A 21,351-nucleotide genomic window follows, 5' to 3' on the forward strand; every position below is an offset into this window, starting at 1 on the left:
CCTTTGTTTTCTCCTGTCACTTTCTTCTTACTTCAAAAAGTGCTCAAATAGTAGAATAAAAGTGCACAAACCAAATGCTTGTTTGATCAAACAGTGTCATCTTCACTGTGGTTACATATTTACTGGAATAGAATAAAAGGATAGAAAAAAACATCTTTTTTTTTTGATAGGTTTTTACCATACTAGATTATTACAGGAAAACTGTTATTATAGAAGAACGCCTATATTCACCACATCAGATCGTTGCTGTTGGAACTTGTTGGAATAAACATATAACACATTTACTAAAGGAGTTCATGAATGATCCTTACATTGTGATAACTGCTATAGAAGAAGCTTCCATATGTGGAAACGTGCAACAGGTAGAAACTTGGGGAATGTTGCAACTGTTTGTATACTAAGATATCTTACCGTTTGTGTGGTGATTAAGCTCAACATACAAGTGTGCAGGTTGGCTGGTTTGCTTTAAGTGGATACTGCTGGAGTCATAACTCAAAACTCTGCTCAGATTCGTTTCCCATATATCAGCTTGAGGTGATTCTTAGAAAACTTGTATAATGTTAATCACTGAATGAGCTGAAGGTCTTTTAATTTGGTTTGTAGGACTGAGGTGAAGATCCTCCCCCGACTCTTTCATTATTAGTGCATAGAGGTTTTAATTTGATGTGAAATGCTTGTAAATGGTATAATTTGACAAAAAAAAAATTATTGGAATGTGTGTGAAGTCATTAATTGTGAATGGCAGAACTACAAAGTAATTTATTCCAAGACAGTGCTTGTAAAATGCTAGTTTTACTAATCTTTGTAGTGTGTGATACACAACAAGGAGGAACTTACTTTCTGGAAATGTTAGGTCAAAGTTACTAACTGTTATTAGGTGTTTTCTCACTTAGTTAATATGCTTAGTTAGTATGCTGTAGTCATTAATAATAATACAAACTGTTGTAATTGTAACCTGAGTTCTTTTGTGTCTGAGACTGTCGTAAGTTGGAGATTAAATATGTTGTGAAATTGGTATGACTAGACACTAGAAGCATGACACAAACCTGAAAAAATATTGCTTCTTGTAATATGTTGGATTTGTGGTTTTACAGGTTTGAAAGATGTCATAGTTTTGATGCTTTAGTTGTTTAACAGAGTATTTCAGGCAGTGCAGTATGTTTTTTGGAGTGATACTTGAAAATGCCAAACTTATATTGATAAATTTGAATAAAGTAATAGATAAAATTGCCACCAAGATTTTTCTTTTAACAGAGCATTTTATTTGGGTGCCTAAATATGAGAGTTTGATTATGTTATGTGAATAAATGCTTTTGAAAGCCATCCTAAATTGATCACCTTTCCAAGAATTGTATCTTCTGTAAGCTTAGCAGAAGAGCTAGGGTGTACTAATTTCTTTTTGATTTAGGTGGTATTACATAACAATGTTTAGTGCTTATTAAAAGGAAGAATTATGTAGCAAAATGTGTATAGATTACATGAATCATCAGCCCTGTGTTTTGTATTGACTTTTAGGTCGTGCAGCTTTGCTTGAACAGTGAGAGAATTGCTGTGTTGCTCAGAATACTGGATTTTACACCTAATAATGTTGAAAAGATGCTGATATTCACTAGTACAATAAATGAAGCACAAATGGTTCATCAGGTAACAGTTTACATAGATACATGCTATTTAAATTATTAATATGACAAGTTTAAAATATCTTGGCTTCTGAGAAGAAAGAACTATACATTTGGAAGTTAGCTGTTTCTTCCTGTTAAAAATAGCTCCCAGCCCCACCTTTCTGCTAGCTCTAAAAAAGCTTAGCTGACAGGAATGTCTTGCATAGAAAGCATCCATTATTGAGTTCATAACTAATTTCTGACTGTCAGGTTGAAGCTTTTGAGTTGGATCAAGGTGGCTTTTTCTCCATAAAAGTTCTGTCAGTGTGAGAGTTGTTTTTGTGGGGGCGGGGGAGGTTGTTTTTAACTGTTTACAAGAGTGATTAGGGGAAAAAATTAAGCCATGATATTTAGAAGTTTTGTTCTGTTGCCTTTCTACTTCGGCATAGTTAAAGTTGTAGAAGGCTGTTGCTCTGATTTGAGAAAAGCGTTTTCTGTCATCCTTTGAAATCCACCAGATTTTAGCTAAGTTTCAGGTCCTGGGGGATGGGGAAGATACCATGCTCAGTAGAGGTTTTGTTAGAAACTGGCAGAAGATTTCTTCAAAAACTTATCTCCATTAGAACATGTTCTGGTTTTACAACTCTTTCTTAATGAGATTGTATACAAAGTATTCCAGAGAGGGAGACTAAGGACTTTTCCCTGCAATTAGTCTTTCTGCAGTGGACATAGCAACGGATAGTAATAGAGAACAGAAAAAATCTCTTCCGTACTTTAGTTGTCTCTTTACTGGTGTTCAGATGGTATGAAGTAAGAGTGGCGTTCATTCTGATTTGATTGGGAAACAGGAGGTGGGAGGCAGTGCTGTTAAGCCTGGACAGGGACATGTGGATGATGGGGATATTACTGCTAAGGGAGGCAGGCTATGAGGATATTAAAATTAAAACCTTTAGAAACCTTAGAGATGGCTTCAAAGATGAGAGATTGAAAGGATGTATGGCTAGACTGCTCAGGTATAATAGGAATAGATGGTCAGAGATCCTGAAAAATGGGAATACATTCCTTTCCAGAAGCTGGAATAGATCCTGTGATCCTTAAGGATACTTCTAGTGTAAGTGTTAGTGTATCTGGAATGTTTTAAGTGTTAACTTAGTTCATTAGACATGCCAGTTTACTAAGTAACCAATGCTTTTGTATTTCCCCTTTTAATTTGTGAACCGTGAACTTGAAAAAGGCGTAGAGCCTTTTAAAGATTATTACATTCATGCAATTTAAGTGTAGGTAGATCACTGAGGGGTTTTTGTGTGCTTTTTCTGAGAGAGAAAACATGACCCTGTGTGTTTTTAGGTAATAGAATCCACCTAGAACAGAGAGGATGCTTTTAGTGGTTGGAAAATTTTGAATGGAATTTGCACCTTCTTAGACAACTGTGATACACTAATCTGTAAGAAGCTGAGCTTTATTAATTTTCTTTTCATACAGGAAATGAATAGGCTTAATCTTAAATATTTTTCATACAATCTAAGAATTTCATAACTCCCTTATTGGCTCTCCCTTTATAGTAACTAAGGGAAGCTAGAGATTAACAAGATACACTAAAACTAGAGTTTATTAGAGCATTTACTGCAGTATTGGGACAATATCCCTTTTTATTTCATCATCAGGCACTGAGGAGCAATTCAATATTTTCCTTGAAAATACATAAAGAAAGCAAGTTTAATTTTGAATATGTTTTAGAACACTGGACAAAAAAGTATAGTTCTGGCACTCGCGTTGTGTTAGGTGAGTATCTTCCTGTTTAGTTCTCAGTTTGCGATTATTTCTTCATGATCGGTTATGTTCTACTAGCTTAGCTCACTGTTGCTTCCACAGAGCAAGTTTCCTATGAATTTTTTTTTCCAGTTACCACTTTACTTGCTAGTGTCACAGCTAGTGCAGTTTTTATTTTTCTGGATCCCAAGGCCAGCTGATGAGAGTGAAATTGTCAGTAAGCCTTACTTATTTTGAAGAATTCCCTTATGCTTCCTCTAATATTAGTAATCAAAAATGGTTGTTGTAACTGATTTTTATAGAACTTGCACAGTTTTATGATTGTGTACTAATACAAAGGTATTTTCAGTATGAAGTAATTTAGATGCTCATAAGCCTTGGCATAAACATTTCCCATATGTTCTGGTAGAATTTTATTTTTTAAGCTGCTCACAGTAGCAAAGACTCTTACACAGTTCTAAACTTCATTTTTCCCTTTTGTACGTTGAAACCAGGAATACTGACTTAATTACATCTGATCCGTTGGTCTGACTTTGTGTTAGCATTTCTACATTACTTCAGGTGTTCGGATCTTCACAAGAAACCAACTTTGTCAGCCAGGATCTGACCACCTGTGCCTGACCTGTCTGGGCTGGTGCTAGGTGCTGAAGGAGAAAGACTTGCTTTCTGTTTGCATCGCTTTAGCAGTCAGCTAGGGGCTCCACATGTCTCAGTCTTTCTAGAAGCAGAGAACTCTGAAAGGAGTGCTTGCTTTCTTCGCTGTTTTTGTTGTAATAGTAGGCACCTACCTGCTGCGACGATTACTCATTCCAGGAAATTCTCAAGAGAATGCCCTTGTCAAGTTTTTCCATAGTCTCTTTATTTTCCAGTAACTATCCCAAGCTTCATTGCTGTTAGTCACTTCAGCTGCTTGCTTCCTCTTACCTCCCCCTGTCCCTCCTTCTTTCCTTGTGCCCTTTGCCCCTCTCCCCCAGCAAGTTGAAAGGAAACAGAAATGCCCAGTGTCAAATCATTGTTTCTATACACCCACCCATTACTTTAATTCCTGCTGATTTCAGCCACTGCTTTAAAAAAAAACAAAACAAAACAGAATACTATATTAGGGACTGTAATATTGAAAGATACACCACCCTACTGAATCTTGAACACAAGTCGCTAAGGACTGTGTGGGAGTATTGCTACATGCTTGCCCTGGTCTTGTAGTTTTCCTAGGCATCTCTGTTAGCCAGTGTCAGAAACAAGGATGCGAGCTGGAGCGAAGCCACAAACCTTTGGTGTGATCTGTATGGTCGCTCTTGCAAGGATCTTGACTAGTTTTTAGTATACTTCTGTATAGTGCTGTAGTTTAGGCTCACCAGTTGACGAGAGTTTTGCTTGTTCAGGTCTTGAATAACCTCTGCTTCTCTACCCTGGTCTTCTACAAATGCCACTGTCCTAGAGCATCCTAGAGAACTTTCTAGGTAAAGACTGGTCATTTGAAGATATCTGCTCTTCTGATTCTTGGAAAACCTGCTTTTGATGAGAGATCGTGCAGGTTCTTTGGGTTAATACCTTGTTACATTTTAGAAGTATCTGCAGGGAAGGAAGTTGTAAAGAAAAGCCTTTACTTCTGCCTTTTTTGTAATTTGCCTTGCCCTTGGATGAGGAATGTTTTGATGATAAATGTGATTTAAAGATGAATTGAATAAACTAGGTTTAAGTAAAATGCAGATATTCATAGCATTCAGAATAGCACAGGCATAAAATTCATAAATGAAGCAGAGGGAAAATAATGTGAAGATTAAATTTCTTTTCCCTGTCTCAGTGGACGACTCATCCATTCTTAATGCTTTATTCTCAAAGATTGTTCCTTTTTACCTTTATGGCGAAAGTTATACGTGTTACAATTTAAAAGGTCTTTCTTATGTTAGCCAGTTTACTCGCTGTATGTTTTCTTGATACCCTCTTGCCAGGAAAGCGTCAGTCCTTAGAGCTAAAGTCTCAGGTTGCATTCATTAGAAGGGACCTTGTTAAGCACAATAGCTTTTAGTAGCTGATTATCCTTTAGAAATTCTAGAAAGTCTAGGTAGATTTAATTTTCCTCTAGAAACTCACCTTTCTGAAACACTCATGGTTTTATTCCTCTGTCCTTCTTGCTTCTTTTGTAGTTTTTGGGTTTATAGCCATCCTGCTCCAACTCTGGTATATTTTCTGATTTTGAAGGAAGCTGATTATCTCCTTGAAATTACAAGTTCTATTTGTATTTGTTTGACAAATTTTGTCACTTTTTAGTGAGTTGCTCTGGCTCTCTGTTGCCAGAATTGGCTCAAAGCAAGTGGGAACACTAGATAAGTTTCTAACATAACTGCATCCTACCATAGGATAAGCTCTTCTGTTTAATTAAGCATTGTTCTGTTTTCTTGGGAATTCAGATATTTTTGTTAATTAAGGTGTCATTTTTTCCTAAGTAAAGTAATTAATTGCTTCCTGAGCTGCTTCTGCCTTTGCTGTCCTCCTTGTGACTGTATTTTTCTGTGCTGGCTCTTGATTGAAAGAAGACACAACTATAAAACTGGATATGAATGGTCCCAAAGTCTTTTTTTCAAAAGGAAATGGCATTTTAAAAAAATGAAGCAAAGGAACCTTCTTATTTCTCATCTGAATGTACTTAGGACTTATTTTTACTATTAGTAGCTTTTAATCTATATTATGCTTAGACCACCTTATGTTTACCTTTGTTCTTGAGTTGCTCAGTGTTTAATGGTGTCAGTTTGCAGCTCTCAGCATACATAGCTGCTGTCTCACTTTCTTGGACTTTCAGTCCAAGAAAATTCCCGAGTTGTTGTTTTGGTATGTAAGTAGTTAACAGAATTTCAGTGTTTCTCATTCAGTCTCTCTCTTGTTCTTTTTCTTCCTTTTCTTTTTCATTCCCTCATTTCTATCTCAGGTTAGGAGAATTTGTACCAAGAACAGGATGTATCTCCAGGCCTTGGAGATGCTAGAGTTTTCTCCACAGCCTATATAGTGTTAATATACTTGGACAAATTAGAAAATAAGGTGACAGAGATCATTTTCTTCAACACCTTTCAGCAGATCCCCTGTTCAGTGTAAGGCTACATTATTGAATATTAAGCTTTGATAAAACTTTTCTCTCTTTAAAATCTTCACAAAGTGTATTCTGTTCAGAATCTAGGGAAAAGTCTGTTTTGTCAAAAGTTAGCAGATGAAGATCATCTGCTTCGTTGGATTTATACTCGAATTTGACTTTACTTTCTGTTTATTCTTAGATAATGAATTGCAAAGTACTTTACAGTGGCCAATTCTGATTTTGTTTTTGTTTTGATACTGATACAAGATACAGGATTACACAAGAGATGATTAGAAGATACTAATGTGTAATCCTGTATCTTTGCCATGTGCCTATGAAATTTGACTGAAGAAACATAACACCTTATGTGAGTATATTAGAAAAGACCTTTTTCTTGGTTCTTACAGCAATGAATGGGGAAAAGGAAACAGCCATGACAAATATAATGTAATACTTTGTAGTACTTCTTAAATATGTTGTGCGTATAAAACATGTTTTTAGTCTTAACAGATGACTGCATGCAGTCTTTGGGAATTACAGATGCAACTTGCGTGATACATTTCAGTTTTCCTTCTTCTCCAAGAATCTTTGGTCAGCGTCTACACAACATGTCTGACAACTTCCATAATGTGATAGAGAAGGTTTGAGTAAATCATGAAAAAGTTAATATTAACATTTGATACTTACACAGTGGATAAGTTTAAAAAAAAAAAAAACTTTTTTAAAACCCTTTTTTTAGGGCTCTTTTGTTGATCAGGAATATACAAAGGCAAGGTCAGTCTTACTACTAACAGAAAACAATGTGTGCCATGCTCTTGGGGTCCTGCACTATTTGAAGCATGCTGAAGCTGAAATTCCACCAGAACTGCATGATTTTACTGCCAGGGTGCTAGAAGCTGAAGAAGAGAAGAAGCTTGCAAGGCCACTGTGCACCTATCTTAAAACACTTGGGATTTGCAAGTAAGGAAATAAGAACACCCATACTTAAACAACAAGGCGTTATCTGCTCTGAATGATTACTGCTACTAGATATTTGATTAATTTTCTTGTTGAGTACTCTTACTTGGATTGGTTTTTGCTCATGATTCTCTCTTCACTGTTTTGCTTGTGTCATTCTTTAGGTGCCTCTATAAGAGCAAAAATATTAACATAGTTCTGTGGAGACTAATACATAGTCTGACACAGTAGCGTAGTTGATCCTAACTCTTAGCCAGATGTACCTGAGTGAGCTTCAAGCCATTGCTTTGATTAGTATTCTAGGCACAATTCCACAGGGCTGGTACGTGCTTTACCTATCCTCTCCTATCCCTTGGAGGTGAGCAAGTAGAGGATGACTTATCTCTGAGCTGTGTACAACTGGATTGTAAGTAATGCCTGAGGGAGGAAGCTAAAGCGTTCTCAGGTATGACTTCAGTGTAGCTACTGTTATGAGTAATGGAAAAAAATGTTAGTTTTTAGTGCTTGTTTTCCTCTGAAATAAGGTGATATCTTTATTACGAACTTCACCTGTTAAGAGTCTTGAAGGTTTTATCTCTCTATCTCCTGGAGTCATTGGTGCTATTCCGTAATCAATTTCCATCTCATTTGGGGCTGATGCAAAATTTTAGTGTTTGAAGTGTTTTAAGTTGCATCAGAATATCTTACCAATGAAGGTAAAGGGTTCTTTTCTGAACTGTTTTTTTTCTTTCAACATGTAGGAATAGGAGAGCCTGTCCAGATCGTCATCACATTAATGTACAAACAGACATACCCCAGAATATACCAGATAAAATTACACCAACGCCTGGGTGTATGACAGTAAGTTGTTAGTATTTATCTTGTTTTCAGGTACCAAGAGGACAGATCATAAGTAGCTAAATTTGTACCAAATTTTTTTCAGATTACACTAATATTATTGTATTATGTACTGTATCTCTGAGATGTTTGTTCTTCAGGTTTCTTTCATCTTGGACTTGCAAGGGTTGCGGCATAAATAAGCAGTGTCACATATTTTTCCTTGTTCCTTCTTAGTCTGAACTGAAATTGTTTTGCAGGTGATTCTAAGTTGCCCTCTGACTTTCTTCTGCCTTAATAATGAGGATTTTTCTAGCCTAGCTTTCTATGGGCTGGGGGGCTTACGTGAGGGAATAAACAGAACATAAATTGAGACCATTGACCAAAAGTGAGAAAGGTTAAAGTTCGTATAGATTTCAGTAATTAATATTTGTTGTAGAAGAGACAAGAATTAATGTTCTGGAGGGGAGGGAAGAGAATTTTAATTAGAAAAGGGTGCATGTTTCATTAGAAGTGAGGATTTAAAGACATAGGTGATCTTGAATATGAGAACATACACATCATTTCATCTCAGAAATCACCCTGTTCTCCTTCTTTTCCTAATGTGTCTTATGTTTTCAGATAGTGCCTTTGCATATTGTAAGTGCAACAAACTACTTTGGTCGCATAGTAGATAAACAAAAGGACCAATATGCAATTCTTGCTGAAGAAATTAATGAGTATTTTAAGAAGCCTAATAATAACATCTCTGTTGAAAAGGTGGAGAAGCTAGCATTGTATGGATTGTATGAGGAAACATTTTTTCATAGGTAAAAAAAAAAATCTTTAAAAATTTTTTCAGGTATACTTTTTAATACAAAATAATCTAAACATTTCTTATTTTAAAAAAAGAAAACAGCAAAGAAGAAAACCCTACTGCTATTCAAATCGGTCTTTAAAAACACAATCTTTAAAAAGCGAGCATATTTTTTTTAAGTTGCCAAATGGAAAAAAGAGTAAGTGCATATTCATGCACATGCGCACACATATTTCTATGTAATATTTTCTAAAAATACGTAACATTAATGCAGAAACAAAAATTTTCTGTTTTAACTTACCGTGAAGATTTCATTTTTAAAAGATTAGAAAAGAGTAAATTAGAAAAGAAAACTTTTTTACAACAGATATAATGAATAATAATTCAGTTTTTCTTCTCTAATCCCCATGAAGGGTTCAGGTGGTAGAGATTTCCCCAAAAAAAGAAGAAAAATTATTCTTTAATGTTACAATTAAATACATAGATGAAGGCAGAATGAGTCAAGTTGAGAGCCATCAACTGCTTCAGTTACCTGCAAGATTTCAGTGTCTGCCACCTCAGGCTGTGGAATTTATAGTTTGTAGCGTGAAACCCATTGACAATGAGATTGAATGGAACCCAAGGGTAATGTTCATCAATTTTTTTCCTGGTATTTCCTTTAAGTTCTGTAAGTTTTCTTGGTTTCTTATTTCCTATGGGAAAACAGTTAACAAAGTGTAAACTTAGTTCTCAAATTTCATTGCTTGTTAATACTACCAACAGATATCTGTGTTGCTGGGCCAGATAATTCTAAGTTAGTTTTCTTGGTTTTATGCCTACAGAATAATAAAGTGAAATTTATAGGATTGTTCTTCCAAATGATTTAATAAACGATATATTAGTCACAGTAAGCATTCATGTTTTCTTCAAATCGAATCAAGTAAAATATGATCTTTAATACTCTGCCTTGTCAGCTACTTTACTCGTTGTTATCTACAGACAACTTTGGATGTTTCAGGAAGTGATAATTTAATCAGTACAACTCAAGTGATAAATCTCATACCGTGTCTTTGGGAAATCTTTTTTCCAAAGAACTCTTTGGAGAAGCCAGAAAACCTTTTTCCTCTTCGGAATTTTTCTAAGTGGGGGAAGGGTGCATACAGCCCCTTCCAAAATAAGTTATTGACACTCTTGAATCTGTGGGGAGTAGTAGGCAAAGGGTAATGTCTGTAAATTGGTCTGTTTGAGTCTTCTGTTAAGGAAGCTCCTTCCTCAAGGAGTGATACTATTTTAATCTGTTAATACTTTGAGTGTTTCATCAGTTAATTCAAAAGTAGGGGTTTTTGTTTGTTGAATACAGTTATCGTTGTTATTTATAATAAAACAACTTTCTGAGCTTAAAATAACTGCAAAATTATGTTACACATCTCAAATGGAGTGAAAATTGTTTTTCTTAGGTTACTAGTCATATTTATCACAAAATTAAAGGAAAACCACATGAAGCAAAAATGGTCCTTACTTTGGGAAATACAGTTTGGGTTGACCCAATGGTAAGTATAAAATTATGGCATTAGAATATATTTGATATTTTTATCTGAACTCCTCTATAAATGGTTTTGTTTCTTTCTTTTCTTCCCTTCTGGTATTTCTTGTTTTATTCTATTCAGGATCCACATAACACTATTCATTAATATTTGTGCTTGAGTAGATAGAATATGTGATTGAGTATAACTTGAACTGTAAATCTGGAGAGCTGAATTTGCACCAGTGACAAAGCAGCATATGAATTCTAATAGTCATTCAGACTATTCCGAAAAAATTAATAACAAAAATGTATTTTGGAAGTACTATTTTTTTCACATTGTTTTCTTGTAAAATTCTGTAGTTTGTCACACGTTCCTCTTAAAGAATGACACTTGTGCTTTAATGTTAAGATTATTTGCGGATGTCTAAGGCCTCTTATACTAGAGAGATATTCTAGAGATTTATTCACTTTGTTTCTACCTCTTTGCTGTTTTTTATGGTTCTTGCACCAACTTGAGTTTGGGGAAGGTGATTGTTCTTCCTCACCTGTCCATATCGTGAGAACAATGATCAGTGTATAACAAGTCGTATTACGATTTTTGCTTTTGCAATGATTCAGACACAGTTGGCTTTTAGATTTGATGCTGTCTTTTTAAATGCCCTTGTTTCTTTCTGGGTTTTTCATGTTTTCTTGCAATCCTTTTTTCCTGCAGCGAGTTCGATTCCAGGCTTTTCTGCAAATTCAAAGAAGCTCTTAAGCCCTCCCTCTCCCCTTGAGTTTTCTTGATCAGAGTAGCAAGAATAGGTGCTTTTGTTCTTGTTTCTAATATCCTTTTACTTGCACTAATCATTTGGAAGATTTCTTGCTCTTTTGAGACATAAACTGAATTTCTTTCTATCAGCATTCAAAAAAGGACCCATAACCGTTTTGATATAAAGGTTGTGATTCTGACCCTTTAAGAGATGAAGAGTTTTCGTTAAGTTTTATCATTGCAGTAATCTCAGACAAATGACATAACTGTTTTAAATACTGTTTCTCTCTAAAAGTTGACTTTTTAAGCTTTTCCTGGAATTAAAACTACAAGGTCAGTGCCATGTTTGTGTTGTTTTTCTGTCATTTCTCTGGCCCATCAGAATGGGCTGGACGAAGTATCCCTGTCCGAAGTGCTGGCTTGAAGGGAATGGCTAGGGAGGAGTTAAGAGTATGTCATGCATGCAGTGATGCTTCCCCTAAATATTCTCCTAGTCTCCCAAAACCTTGTTGGTAGAGAATTGCCGTAAGGCTATGTCTGTCTTTAAAGGTTTCCTTTATCTATTCTGAAAGTTACAGTAAAGGACAAAAATAGAAAGACTTAATAATGTGCTTGATTTTTAACAGTAGCATGATCAAACTAGTTGTATTGTCACGATATCGGTCTTAAGTTCATTTTACGACATCTGTGATGTGCTTCTTGTGGCTGCTGGGTCTTGCCAAAGAGCGCAGTAAGGTATTCCTGTGTTTTGGAATGTATCTTGCTATGTTTTTCGTCTGTGCTTTCAATTAACTATTGTAGATGAAAAAAGTGGAAAGAAAAAAATCATCTACAAGTAATTCTCATGGATAGCTTCTTTTCCTATCTGGTGTATCTCAGTATTTTCTCTTTGATTTTTTTATGCTGTTATTTGAGTTTGGTGCTCTGGGTTTTTGTTTGTTCTCCCCGCTCCAGCAGTTTAATTGTTTTTGGGGTCTAGAAGTTAGTTACTTTAACTGTATGGTGTTTGTTTTGGCTGAAATATCTGTAATCAGGGCCAGGGTTTCATACTCTTTGCCTTCTTGGTTCTGTTAGATGGAACTAGCTATTGGTTACTTGAGCTGTTATCAGGGTGGAAAAGATGGTGATTCTTTGAAATCAATGGAATGTAGGTAAGAACTTTTCCCTTTTGAAAATCAGAGACAACTGATTATTGTTAATAAACTATTATTAATAAATGGAGATATGTTTATTGTGTAATTTGAAGAACAGCCTAGGGGTGGAGAGAGTCTGTGAACTATTGTTTTCATATATTGTGTTCTGTAATTCAAGGTCCGGGTTACCAGGCTTTCAAATTTGAAGACTTATGTCAATGAATACAATGTTCGATCTGAGATTTTGTCTATGGGGCTGGGAACAGACAATCCGGAACATATAAAACAACTTCAGAAGTTGTGCAGACACGTGAAGGTATTAGCTCATGAGAAGAACTTGGAGACTTTGTAAGTGTTTACAATTTTTTTTCAGCATATATTTTAGTATAGGAAAATTTCATTGAGTTAGTTAGATGTTTACATTATTAATATTACTGAATATGCTTTCCATTTAGACATGGAGCTAATGGTGTTTGTGTTAGGTCTGCTTTTCTCTGACTGTATTCTTTAGCCACAAAACTAGCCTTTGAGGTAGGTAGTCTTGAGTCTGAACTCAATTTCTGTTGTCTTTATTAACATCAGTAGTTTTTTCTGAATGCTTACCAGTCAGTACAGCACCTCAAGAAAGTATATTGTTAGTGTGTGTACAAGCGCGGTATTCAAGTTGGAAAGTTCAGTTGATGTGTGGTTTGTGGGGGGGGGGGGGGGGGGGTTCTTGAGAATTAGAGCCATATTCTTAATGAGAATGGCCATGTTTGTTTTCGCAGTGCTGTGCGCGTCTTCCTTGCATTTCCAGATCAATCTCTTTGTAAATTGTTAAAACTGAGTAAATACTGTATTTGTGGTAGTTCGGTTATTTCCTTTTCTTGGGGATATCACGGATTTATTAAATAAGATGTATTTTTTTTTTAAATCTTATTGTGAGAGTTAGGGACATCTTTCATCAATGAGTTGTCTGGTTAGTTTACCTAAGTGAAAGAGCACATCTTGCTGTGGTTTGTCCAGTGTCCTAAGACTGTTTGTCCCAAGGCACCCATGAAATCTGTAGTTTTTCCTTCTGGTCTGTGTGGCATCTTGTTCAGGAGTGTTTCTTTAACCATTTATTCTTCTGCTTCAAATGCCATCCTTGCAAAAATATTTCAAGGCTTTTGTCTGACAAGCCAAGTCTTTTAATATTTATGAAGAAGAGCAGAACAGAACAAATCTCAAATTTTTAGGAGTGTAAGTATTGTTTCATAATCACAAAAGTTCCTTGGACTACCATCATGAGCAATGGATGTGTTGTCTTAGGATTAAACACGTTAACTAAGGTAGTATTTCTCTGACTTATGGTAGCCAAAAGGATGAGGAAGCCTGGTCCGTCTGGATTCCACTTCCATCCATTTTCATTGAAGTTCCACTGTTTCTATCTAGAATTGTATCAGAGTTTAGTCCTATCCAGATAATATTTTTCCTATATTGTATTCAACCCTAAAAATCAGTATTTGAGAACAGCTTTTGTACTGTTGATGTTAGGAAGGCTTTTTACAGGTTTCGTTCCTTATGAAAGACTCCTGGGCTCCGAGGCTTCTGCTGCTTCAAGCAGAACCTTTTCCAACTTATTTCTCGCTTCATGCTGTTAAACAGCAAAGTTGGTGACCTCCTAGCGGTTGCCAGAGCATGTTACACCTGACCCTGGACAACTTTGTGCAGTAGTTCCACTTCAAATATCTATAATGCAGTAGCTTAGATTTCTTTTTGCAGATTCACCAAGCACAACACTGTTGTTGAAACAACACAAACTGCAGAGCTGACTGCAGCCCTTCTGGGGGGCAACTAAGGCTGTAGTTAAATAAGTGGACTCCAAGAGCTTCCATCAGATGAAGTTGCCAGAGTAATTGTGTTGAGTTAAAACAATATGATGGCACATGCTATTCCCTATGTATGCTGTGCACTGGGAGGAGAGCCTGTCATACACCATTTACAGATGAAACCAAAGGAGGGCTTTCCCCTCTCTTGTGGACTGTCAAAGCGGAACCAGACTAAGAATGTACAAGTAGATTATGCAGCTCAAATACTACTTGTTGAGTATACAGTGGAGGTCACCTCTTTACGTGATATTTGGATATCATCTCATGAAGGCTTGGAAAATACTCCTGAGTTGCTCCTGATCAGTAGGGATATGTTAATTGTTGCACAGTATGCATAGTTACATGTTAGTTATGCAGATTTGTGGTGCTTTATTCCTGATTTAATATACAAGGCTTTTGTCTAACTTCATCCACTATTTACTTTCCCAGTTGTCAGCCCTCTAATGTTCAAGTCCTCCCTCAGCTTATGAGGGACATTCTAGCTTGGTGGCTGTTTGTAGGGTGCCTGTGTGGTGTATGAATAAACATTTTGTAGAACTCTGATTGCTTTAAAGTAAGCTTAGATTTTGTCCGACTTTGCCATTCAGAGGTTATTACTATTTGGAAAAACGTAGGGTATTGAGTTTTTGAAAAGAAGTATTTGATTACTTGAAATGCATAACTCAGAAATTTCCAAAAAATGCTATTAGGTTGTACATGCTGTGCTGTATTTTACCTGACCTCAGAGAGTTGTTTATTTGGAAATATTTGGGAGAGCCGAGAGGGATATTTTTAAGGTGTAAATGGTTAAAGATATCATTTAGGATTAAAATGAGCCTAATCTTAATAATTTACCTCTGAAGTAATTAAGGTAAACTGCTTTGGTTCTGATTAAGGATGCTTGCCATAGGTATTAATGCTAAATCTCCAAAATGGTTTAATTTAAAAGTTAGTATTTTTTGATACTTCCTTCTGTGGAATGAAATACTAAGTGAAGGCTCACTAGAATAGGCTCAGTTCTTTTATAGTGCTAGCTGTGTGGAGGTAATGGGGAAAAAAAAATTTTTCATTTGACCTGATGGCTTAGCATTTCAAAAATTATATGGGGCTGTGTTCATCTCAGTAATGTTTTGATGAAAACTTTGACTGTTGCAGAGAGGAAGGTTACAGGTCTCAGGGGTCTCAAGTTGCTTGGCTCTGCCTCAATGCTTCTTAAATCCTGGAGTCCAGCTAGTGAAGCCCCTGGCTGCAGAGCTGTAGAGCCAGAGGTTTCTCACTAATGAGTGAACAGTTATTTAATAGAGTATTCTGGAATTTTTATTTCTTTCTAAATCGGAATGAAAAATGAAAATTGAAATCCTTTGTGAAAGGGAATCATTGTTTCCTGTCTAGGTCTATCAGTAACACCTTTCCCCTTCCCCCCCTTAACATGCAGACTAATGGCAATAGGTTTTTATGATTACAGTTCAGAGGAAATACTGCTACCATCAGAATTTTAAATGTTCTCTTAACTTGGATTTCTGTATAAATACTTTCTGTGGTACTGAAGTTTAGCAACCCTGTGGTGAGATAGATTGAATACTATGAGTACATTTTTAGAGGCTTTATATTTTTTGTGTATGTTAGAAGGAAAATTCAAATAACTTCAACAGAATTTCCAAGTATGATTAGGAATGCTTTAACTATTAAATATGTTTAAAACTTTTCTTTTAAAACTATGTCTTTTCTATGTCCAGAAGCATAAAGGAGGAAACTGTCAGTCCACAAAATGTGTCCCACTTGCAGAATATACAAGAAAACTCTACTGAAAGCTGTAGTTCTTCCAAAATGACTTTGGAGCATCATCCATATGGTAAATGTTCCCATAACTTACCAAACATTTTAAAACTTGCAAAAAAACAAATTTTCATTTAAAAAAAAAAAAGTTGAATGAAAGTTTGATGATTATGTGTCAACCTAAAAGTTGTTTTACCAAAGGCAGATTTCTCTGAGCATACAGAATAGAACCATATAGGTAATGTTTACAGTGAGCCACAAATACCTGATAATAAGCGACCTGGATATGCTGTGGGCCATATGTGTGTTCTGTTTTTGAGAGACTCAGACTTGTTTGGCTCTGAATGGAATGCATGAGCAGGAAATCTCTCCTGTGGAGAGGATGAGCATTTTGGTGGCAAAGGGTTTAAGGAAGCTGGAACCTGTTGGAATATGTGAATAGTAGTATTGTTCACTGGGAGGTTGTTTCATGTTTCAAATAAATAAGTACTGCAAAAATTTCCCTAAGAAATGTCTGCACATGCTAGTCACAGAGTTAAACAGCAGTTAGTGATCACTCTGAAGCCTTACTTCTCTATTGCAAGGTTTTTGTGAAGTGATTTTTGCCCTTTGTCGTTGGGGGGACCCTTTCACCTTGACCTCCCTCAAAGAACCACTACATGCACATACACAGCCCCATTCCCTCTCCATACAGCGCAAACCTAGTCCTTTTCTCGTGTTTATATAGCTATCTGAAATTACAGTTAAAAAACAGAGTGCTTTTTGCTCAATAAGGAAGTGTTGCCTGATGATACCAGGGAATGTATTCTTGAAATTAGTTTGCTGTAAACTCTAGTCATAGATGGGATGATCTTTAGGACTGGAGTTCCACAGTATTTATGGAAAGTGTCCAAATTCAGTTAGAGTATTTTGAGTAGTAAGGATCGGAGATTATTTAAAACAAGGGAACAGTGCAGAATTAGCCAAAAAAAAAAATGTAATTTGTTTCACTGAGGAAAGGGATTCAGGTGTTCTTCAGTAAAAAAACTTTAGAAAAAATAGTACTGAAAAGCCTTTAATATTGAAAAGGATGAAATTACTCTGCCTAGAAACTGTTTTTGGCTTAAATGGGGAATAGGTTATTGTTCTACCACCAATATTCGGCAGATCTAATTTTTCTAAAATTCAAAGTTAAATACCCATCGCAGTCTCTTTTCTTACTGAAAAAAGAGGAAGCTTCAAAGCACATAATTATGTAGACTTAAACTCCTTTGCAATCTTGTGTATTACTTTCGAACTATTAAATGTAGCAATTAAAAGAATTTAAATGATGCATATCACTTAATTTAGATTTCTTTGAGTATCTCGAAGACTGGAAAGCCTTTTCCTGACCTGGTGGAAAACTATGATGGGAAGAGGGGGTTGTTTTGTTTTAAATACCAAGTATAATAGTCTCTTTTTAGTTAAATTTTCAGATGCATTACTAACTTCATTAAATATTTCTCAGTGGGAAATACCCAATATAAGTACAGATACATGCTTGCAGTACTAATCTGCATGCTGACAAGTTATTTTTATGACAATACTTAGATATTCTGAAAGTATCTGGCTTCTACAGTACAGATAAGAAACCCAAAGGGTATTTTATTTATTTTTTAGGTGGTGTATCTGAAGTTAAGGAAGCAGAAGACTCTACCCTTCATCAGCGTAAATGGTAGAAAAATTCAGAGTGAATTGTTACTGGTTTTTTACTTTTTTTTTTTTTTTTTTTTTATTGTAAGTTACCCTCCCGTCTCCAAGTATTGATATTTAATGAGATGAACTGGTTTTGTGTGTCTCTCCTTAATGTGATTCTGTTCTTTAAAAGAAAAAAAAGATCTGGTTTTATTTTGAAACTGTGAATGCCTGCAACATGGAATTATATGGCCCATTTTCTCTTTGGAATGTGGATCCAGTTAATGCAGATTTGCAGCTGCTTTTAAGATGCCTTGCAGGAAGAAATTATAAGGTGCTTTGTGGATAAGACAATTTGTGTAGCATGCAGTAGAAATGAATGCTAAATCCTTTGCTTATTTAGGTCAGGGTTGTTTGTGATTATGAATATGCTGAGGGACATCTTACATGCAGTCTGGGGGAAAACCAGCAGACAGTGGATCCTGAAATGTTGTTAAATTTCTTACAGACTTTGGGAGCAGACAGAGCTTCCCTTGGACAACTTACTCTTTCTCTTCTACCTATCATGCTAGCTATGGGCGATTAACATTTTCTTGTGCGAGTACTAGAATGTTCGTTTTCTATTTTAGCCTATTGGAAAAGTTCTTGGTAAGGAAAAAAAATTAGGGTGATTGAAGATTGAATCTGCATGTATCTCCTTCTGCAGCTTTGCTACCACAGTGGAAGGTCTTTTCCAGTAAGTAATATAAGTTGAGGTATGGCTCATCAGTTAGGTTTGTGAGGGCTCACATGTGGCTGAAGATATGATAAGAGAAGCAACCTGAATGAACTGATATCACAGTTTCCTAACAGGGTTTATCTTCTATTGGTTATAATATTTCAGAATTTGGGGGAAGTCTGAGATTTAACAGCAGTTGAGTATGCAGTTGAAAACCTTGATGAGAAATGTGTCTCTGCCTGGTTAAAAAGTCTGATTTCTTTTAGAGGTTGGTCTTGCTACTGTTACCCTTTCCACTGTCATTCCAAGGATTAGACTATGATAGTATACTTAAATGAGGCAATATGTTTGATCAAAGTCGATGCACTGCATTTCTTCCCACTTTAGCTAATAGATATGCTCCTCCAAAGACTGAGACCCTAGTGCTTTTGTAGCAAGCTTGGCTGACAGAATATAACGTGCTTTCTTGGCATTCTACAGTGTCAAATTATTGTGGCTGAGTACCCATACACATGCTGAAACTCAGCTGCTTGTTTGCACCCTAATGGGAATACCATGGTTGTATGTAAAAGAGCTTGTCTAAAACTTGTTTTTCTATTTTGGAGTAAGTCCTGTTAAACTTTATTTATTTTAGCTTTTATCCAGAAATAAAATGGTTTCAAAATGAAGAGACTGTTACAGTGAAGGTAAAAATAGCAAGTATAGCTGACTATAAATGCAAGTTCTCTAAAGAGAAGGTGGTTTTCAGGTAGGTTTAAGAAATGTAAGTTTAATAAGCATAAAGTTTGACTGTCAGCTTCCATTTAACTTTTTAAAACTCTTTTGATGGTTTAGTGCTTGTTCAGGAGACAAATTTTATTTGGCTGACATGGAGCTGCATCAGCATATACTTGTAGAAAAGTCTGCATGTGTGATTAAGGATAAAGAGGCTATTATTGTCCTTGCAAAAGAGAAGAGACAATCGTGGTGCAAGTTACTGAAGAACAAGGTGAAATGGAAATTAATTTGAAAATTATTGAATGTTCTGAACATACTAGTTGTGCTTCAGTGTGAGTATTTCAAACAATGTTTTTCTTAACAGAATCCTCATGTGTCTTTTGATTTTGAACATTGGGAAGATTTTGAAGATAAAAGCCCATTTCCAATTGGTAAGAAACGAGCAAATGTTGGTGTTTATCATGCATAAAATAATAAGCATGCTAATTTTTGTTGTGTAAACTTTGAAATACTTGGTTATTTCAGATATGTGGCATTCTTGACTGATTCACTGAAGTCTTCAGAAAACACATGAAAGTATCTCTAGTACCTAGCCACATATAGCAAAGCATTTTTGTTTTCTAAAAGCACAGACAATAAAAAGTAGTTTGGTAAAGTAGTTTGTAGTGTTTTGGTCTAGCTTGTAGACAGAAGTCTACAGTGCTTTTTTATATGTCTGTATATTGTTTGTTGTGAAGCTGTTGTTTTTCTCGCTTCATGATGTTATATCTCTGTTCATTACTTGCAGGTACTAAAAAGTTGCATTGCCCTACTGTAGTAACAGAAGAATTGATGAACTCTTCAGAAGACAGTGGAACAGAAAGCGATGATTAATTTGGAGATAAATCTATTTCCTCTATTAAGATTTGTCCTTCAAAATAGCATCTCTCTTCTTGTATGAGAATTTCCAGTCAAGTTGGTGGAACTAATTATACAGGTTGCAGAACTATCCTTAATTAGGTAGGAGGTAAATAATAAAGTCCTTACCTTTTGGCTTTAAGAATCTGAAGAAATCTTCTACAGAAGAACAACATTATAAATATTTTTCAATGCCTTCACCTTAAAATTGTTGGCATTTATTGATGGTGTGCACATGTGTAAATGTGTGCTGTCCAAACAGTAAAAATAAATGCAAAAATTAAACTTGGTTTGTGAAGCAGTTGGATTTATTTGTAATTACAGAGCTTCTAGTTTGCTTATTTGAATGAATTTGCGGTGTTAGCAATGGTTATGGGTGGTGGTTTTTTTTTTGTTCTTTCATTTTTAGATGAATTCTGATGGTCAGTTGTTTCTACCACATCCCTTGCATGCATATATTATCACTTTTGTTAGTGATCATCACATTTGTCAGTTCTGCATCAAGGTGTCCATTCAGGTGTTGATTGAACTCAGCTGACAACCTTTGTTACCTGGTTGGAGATGTATTGACATGGTACAAAATGCTGAATTGTACCACTTTTGTCAAACGAGCGCTGTGATGGCGGATTCAGTACTGGTTTTCAGTTTGACGTTTTCACTTTTCATGAATGCTGTTGCTTGCTTCATTCCATCTCAGTTCATCTAAATCTCCTTTCTCATCTAGATAAACAATGAAATCTTGTCTGCTTAGCCCTAATGCTTAGCCCTTTAATATACCATCTTTCAGGAAATGATTTTTCCCTGTTACATTTGTACCCATCAAGAATATTTTACATTGAAGGAATAATGTAAAAGCCATTTATAATACATGAATCTGGTATTGATCACTTTGCATCCATGTATCTCAGTGCACTTTACAGTCCTCCCAGCGTAACTACCTGATGATTTAGAACAGAGGTTTAACCTTATTGTATTTTTAACAAGGGATGGTGTACTTGCTTGGTAGGGATTATTCTTTCAAGAAACACTGGATTCCTTTACTTCAAGAATGGGGGGGAAATTGCGGTAATGTGTTTACAGTGAAAAATATTTTATATTTTTTGTAGTTGTTCATGCATATTGCTGATGCCAATGGAAAACTGCAGTGCAACAGAAAAGCTTGTAAAAATTGTTAAATGTACAGTTAAAGATGATAAATACTCACTATTGTGATCCTGTTTACAACTGAGCTTAATTATAACCTTTACTTGAGTATAGATACTTGCAAAGTTTAAATTGCTTTAGAAGAGCTTTAATGGAAATGATTAATTCAGCTTTATTTTGATCTTGCTCTACATTATCATGCAAACTGAGACCTGTCGAATGA

At 35.6% G+C, this 21,351-nt stretch overlaps 1 protein-coding gene across 6 annotated transcripts in view; it reads left to right on the top strand.

Moving 5' to 3' along the window:
• The window catches only part of TDRD12 (tudor domain containing 12), a 40,315-nt gene extending 20,041 nt beyond the window's left edge, over nt 1-20,274 (top strand). The window contains exons 16-31 of one of the 6 annotated variants that reach the window (XM_026109530.2): nt 171-362; nt 1,516-1,644; nt 3,266-3,383; nt 6,940-7,079; nt 7,178-7,398; nt 8,136-8,235; nt 8,833-9,020; nt 9,421-9,631; nt 10,444-10,536; nt 12,574-12,743; nt 15,961-16,076; nt 17,639-17,693; nt 19,006-19,119; nt 19,206-19,359; nt 19,453-19,519; nt 19,876-20,274. In XM_026109530.2, the coding sequence (XP_025965315.1) occupies nt 171-362; nt 1,516-1,644; nt 3,266-3,383; nt 6,940-7,079; nt 7,178-7,398; nt 8,136-8,235; nt 8,833-9,020; nt 9,421-9,631; nt 10,444-10,536; nt 12,574-12,743; nt 15,961-16,076; nt 17,639-17,693; nt 19,006-19,119; nt 19,206-19,359; nt 19,453-19,519; nt 19,876-19,961 (2,154 nt within the window). In that variant the 3' untranslated portion in view covers nt 19,962-20,274. Of the gene's footprint in view, nt 1-170; nt 363-1,515; nt 1,645-3,265; nt 3,384-6,939; nt 7,080-7,177; nt 7,399-8,135; nt 8,236-8,832; nt 9,021-9,420; nt 9,632-10,443; nt 10,537-12,573; nt 12,744-15,960; nt 16,077-17,638; nt 17,694-18,282; nt 19,120-19,205; nt 19,360-19,452; nt 19,520-19,875 lie in introns of those variants that run through there. The other 5 variants (XR_010391445.1, XM_064519654.1, XM_026109532.2 and 2 more) reach the window with 5 other exon arrangements.
• Nucleotides 20,275-21,351: the final 1,077 nt, after the last annotated feature.

This window comes from Dromaius novaehollandiae, chromosome 13 (genome assembly GCF_036370855.1).
Source record: "Dromaius novaehollandiae isolate bDroNov1 chromosome 13, bDroNov1.hap1, whole genome shotgun sequence".
Classification (NCBI taxonomy): Eukaryota; Metazoa; Chordata; class Aves; order Casuariiformes; family Dromaiidae; genus Dromaius; species Dromaius novaehollandiae.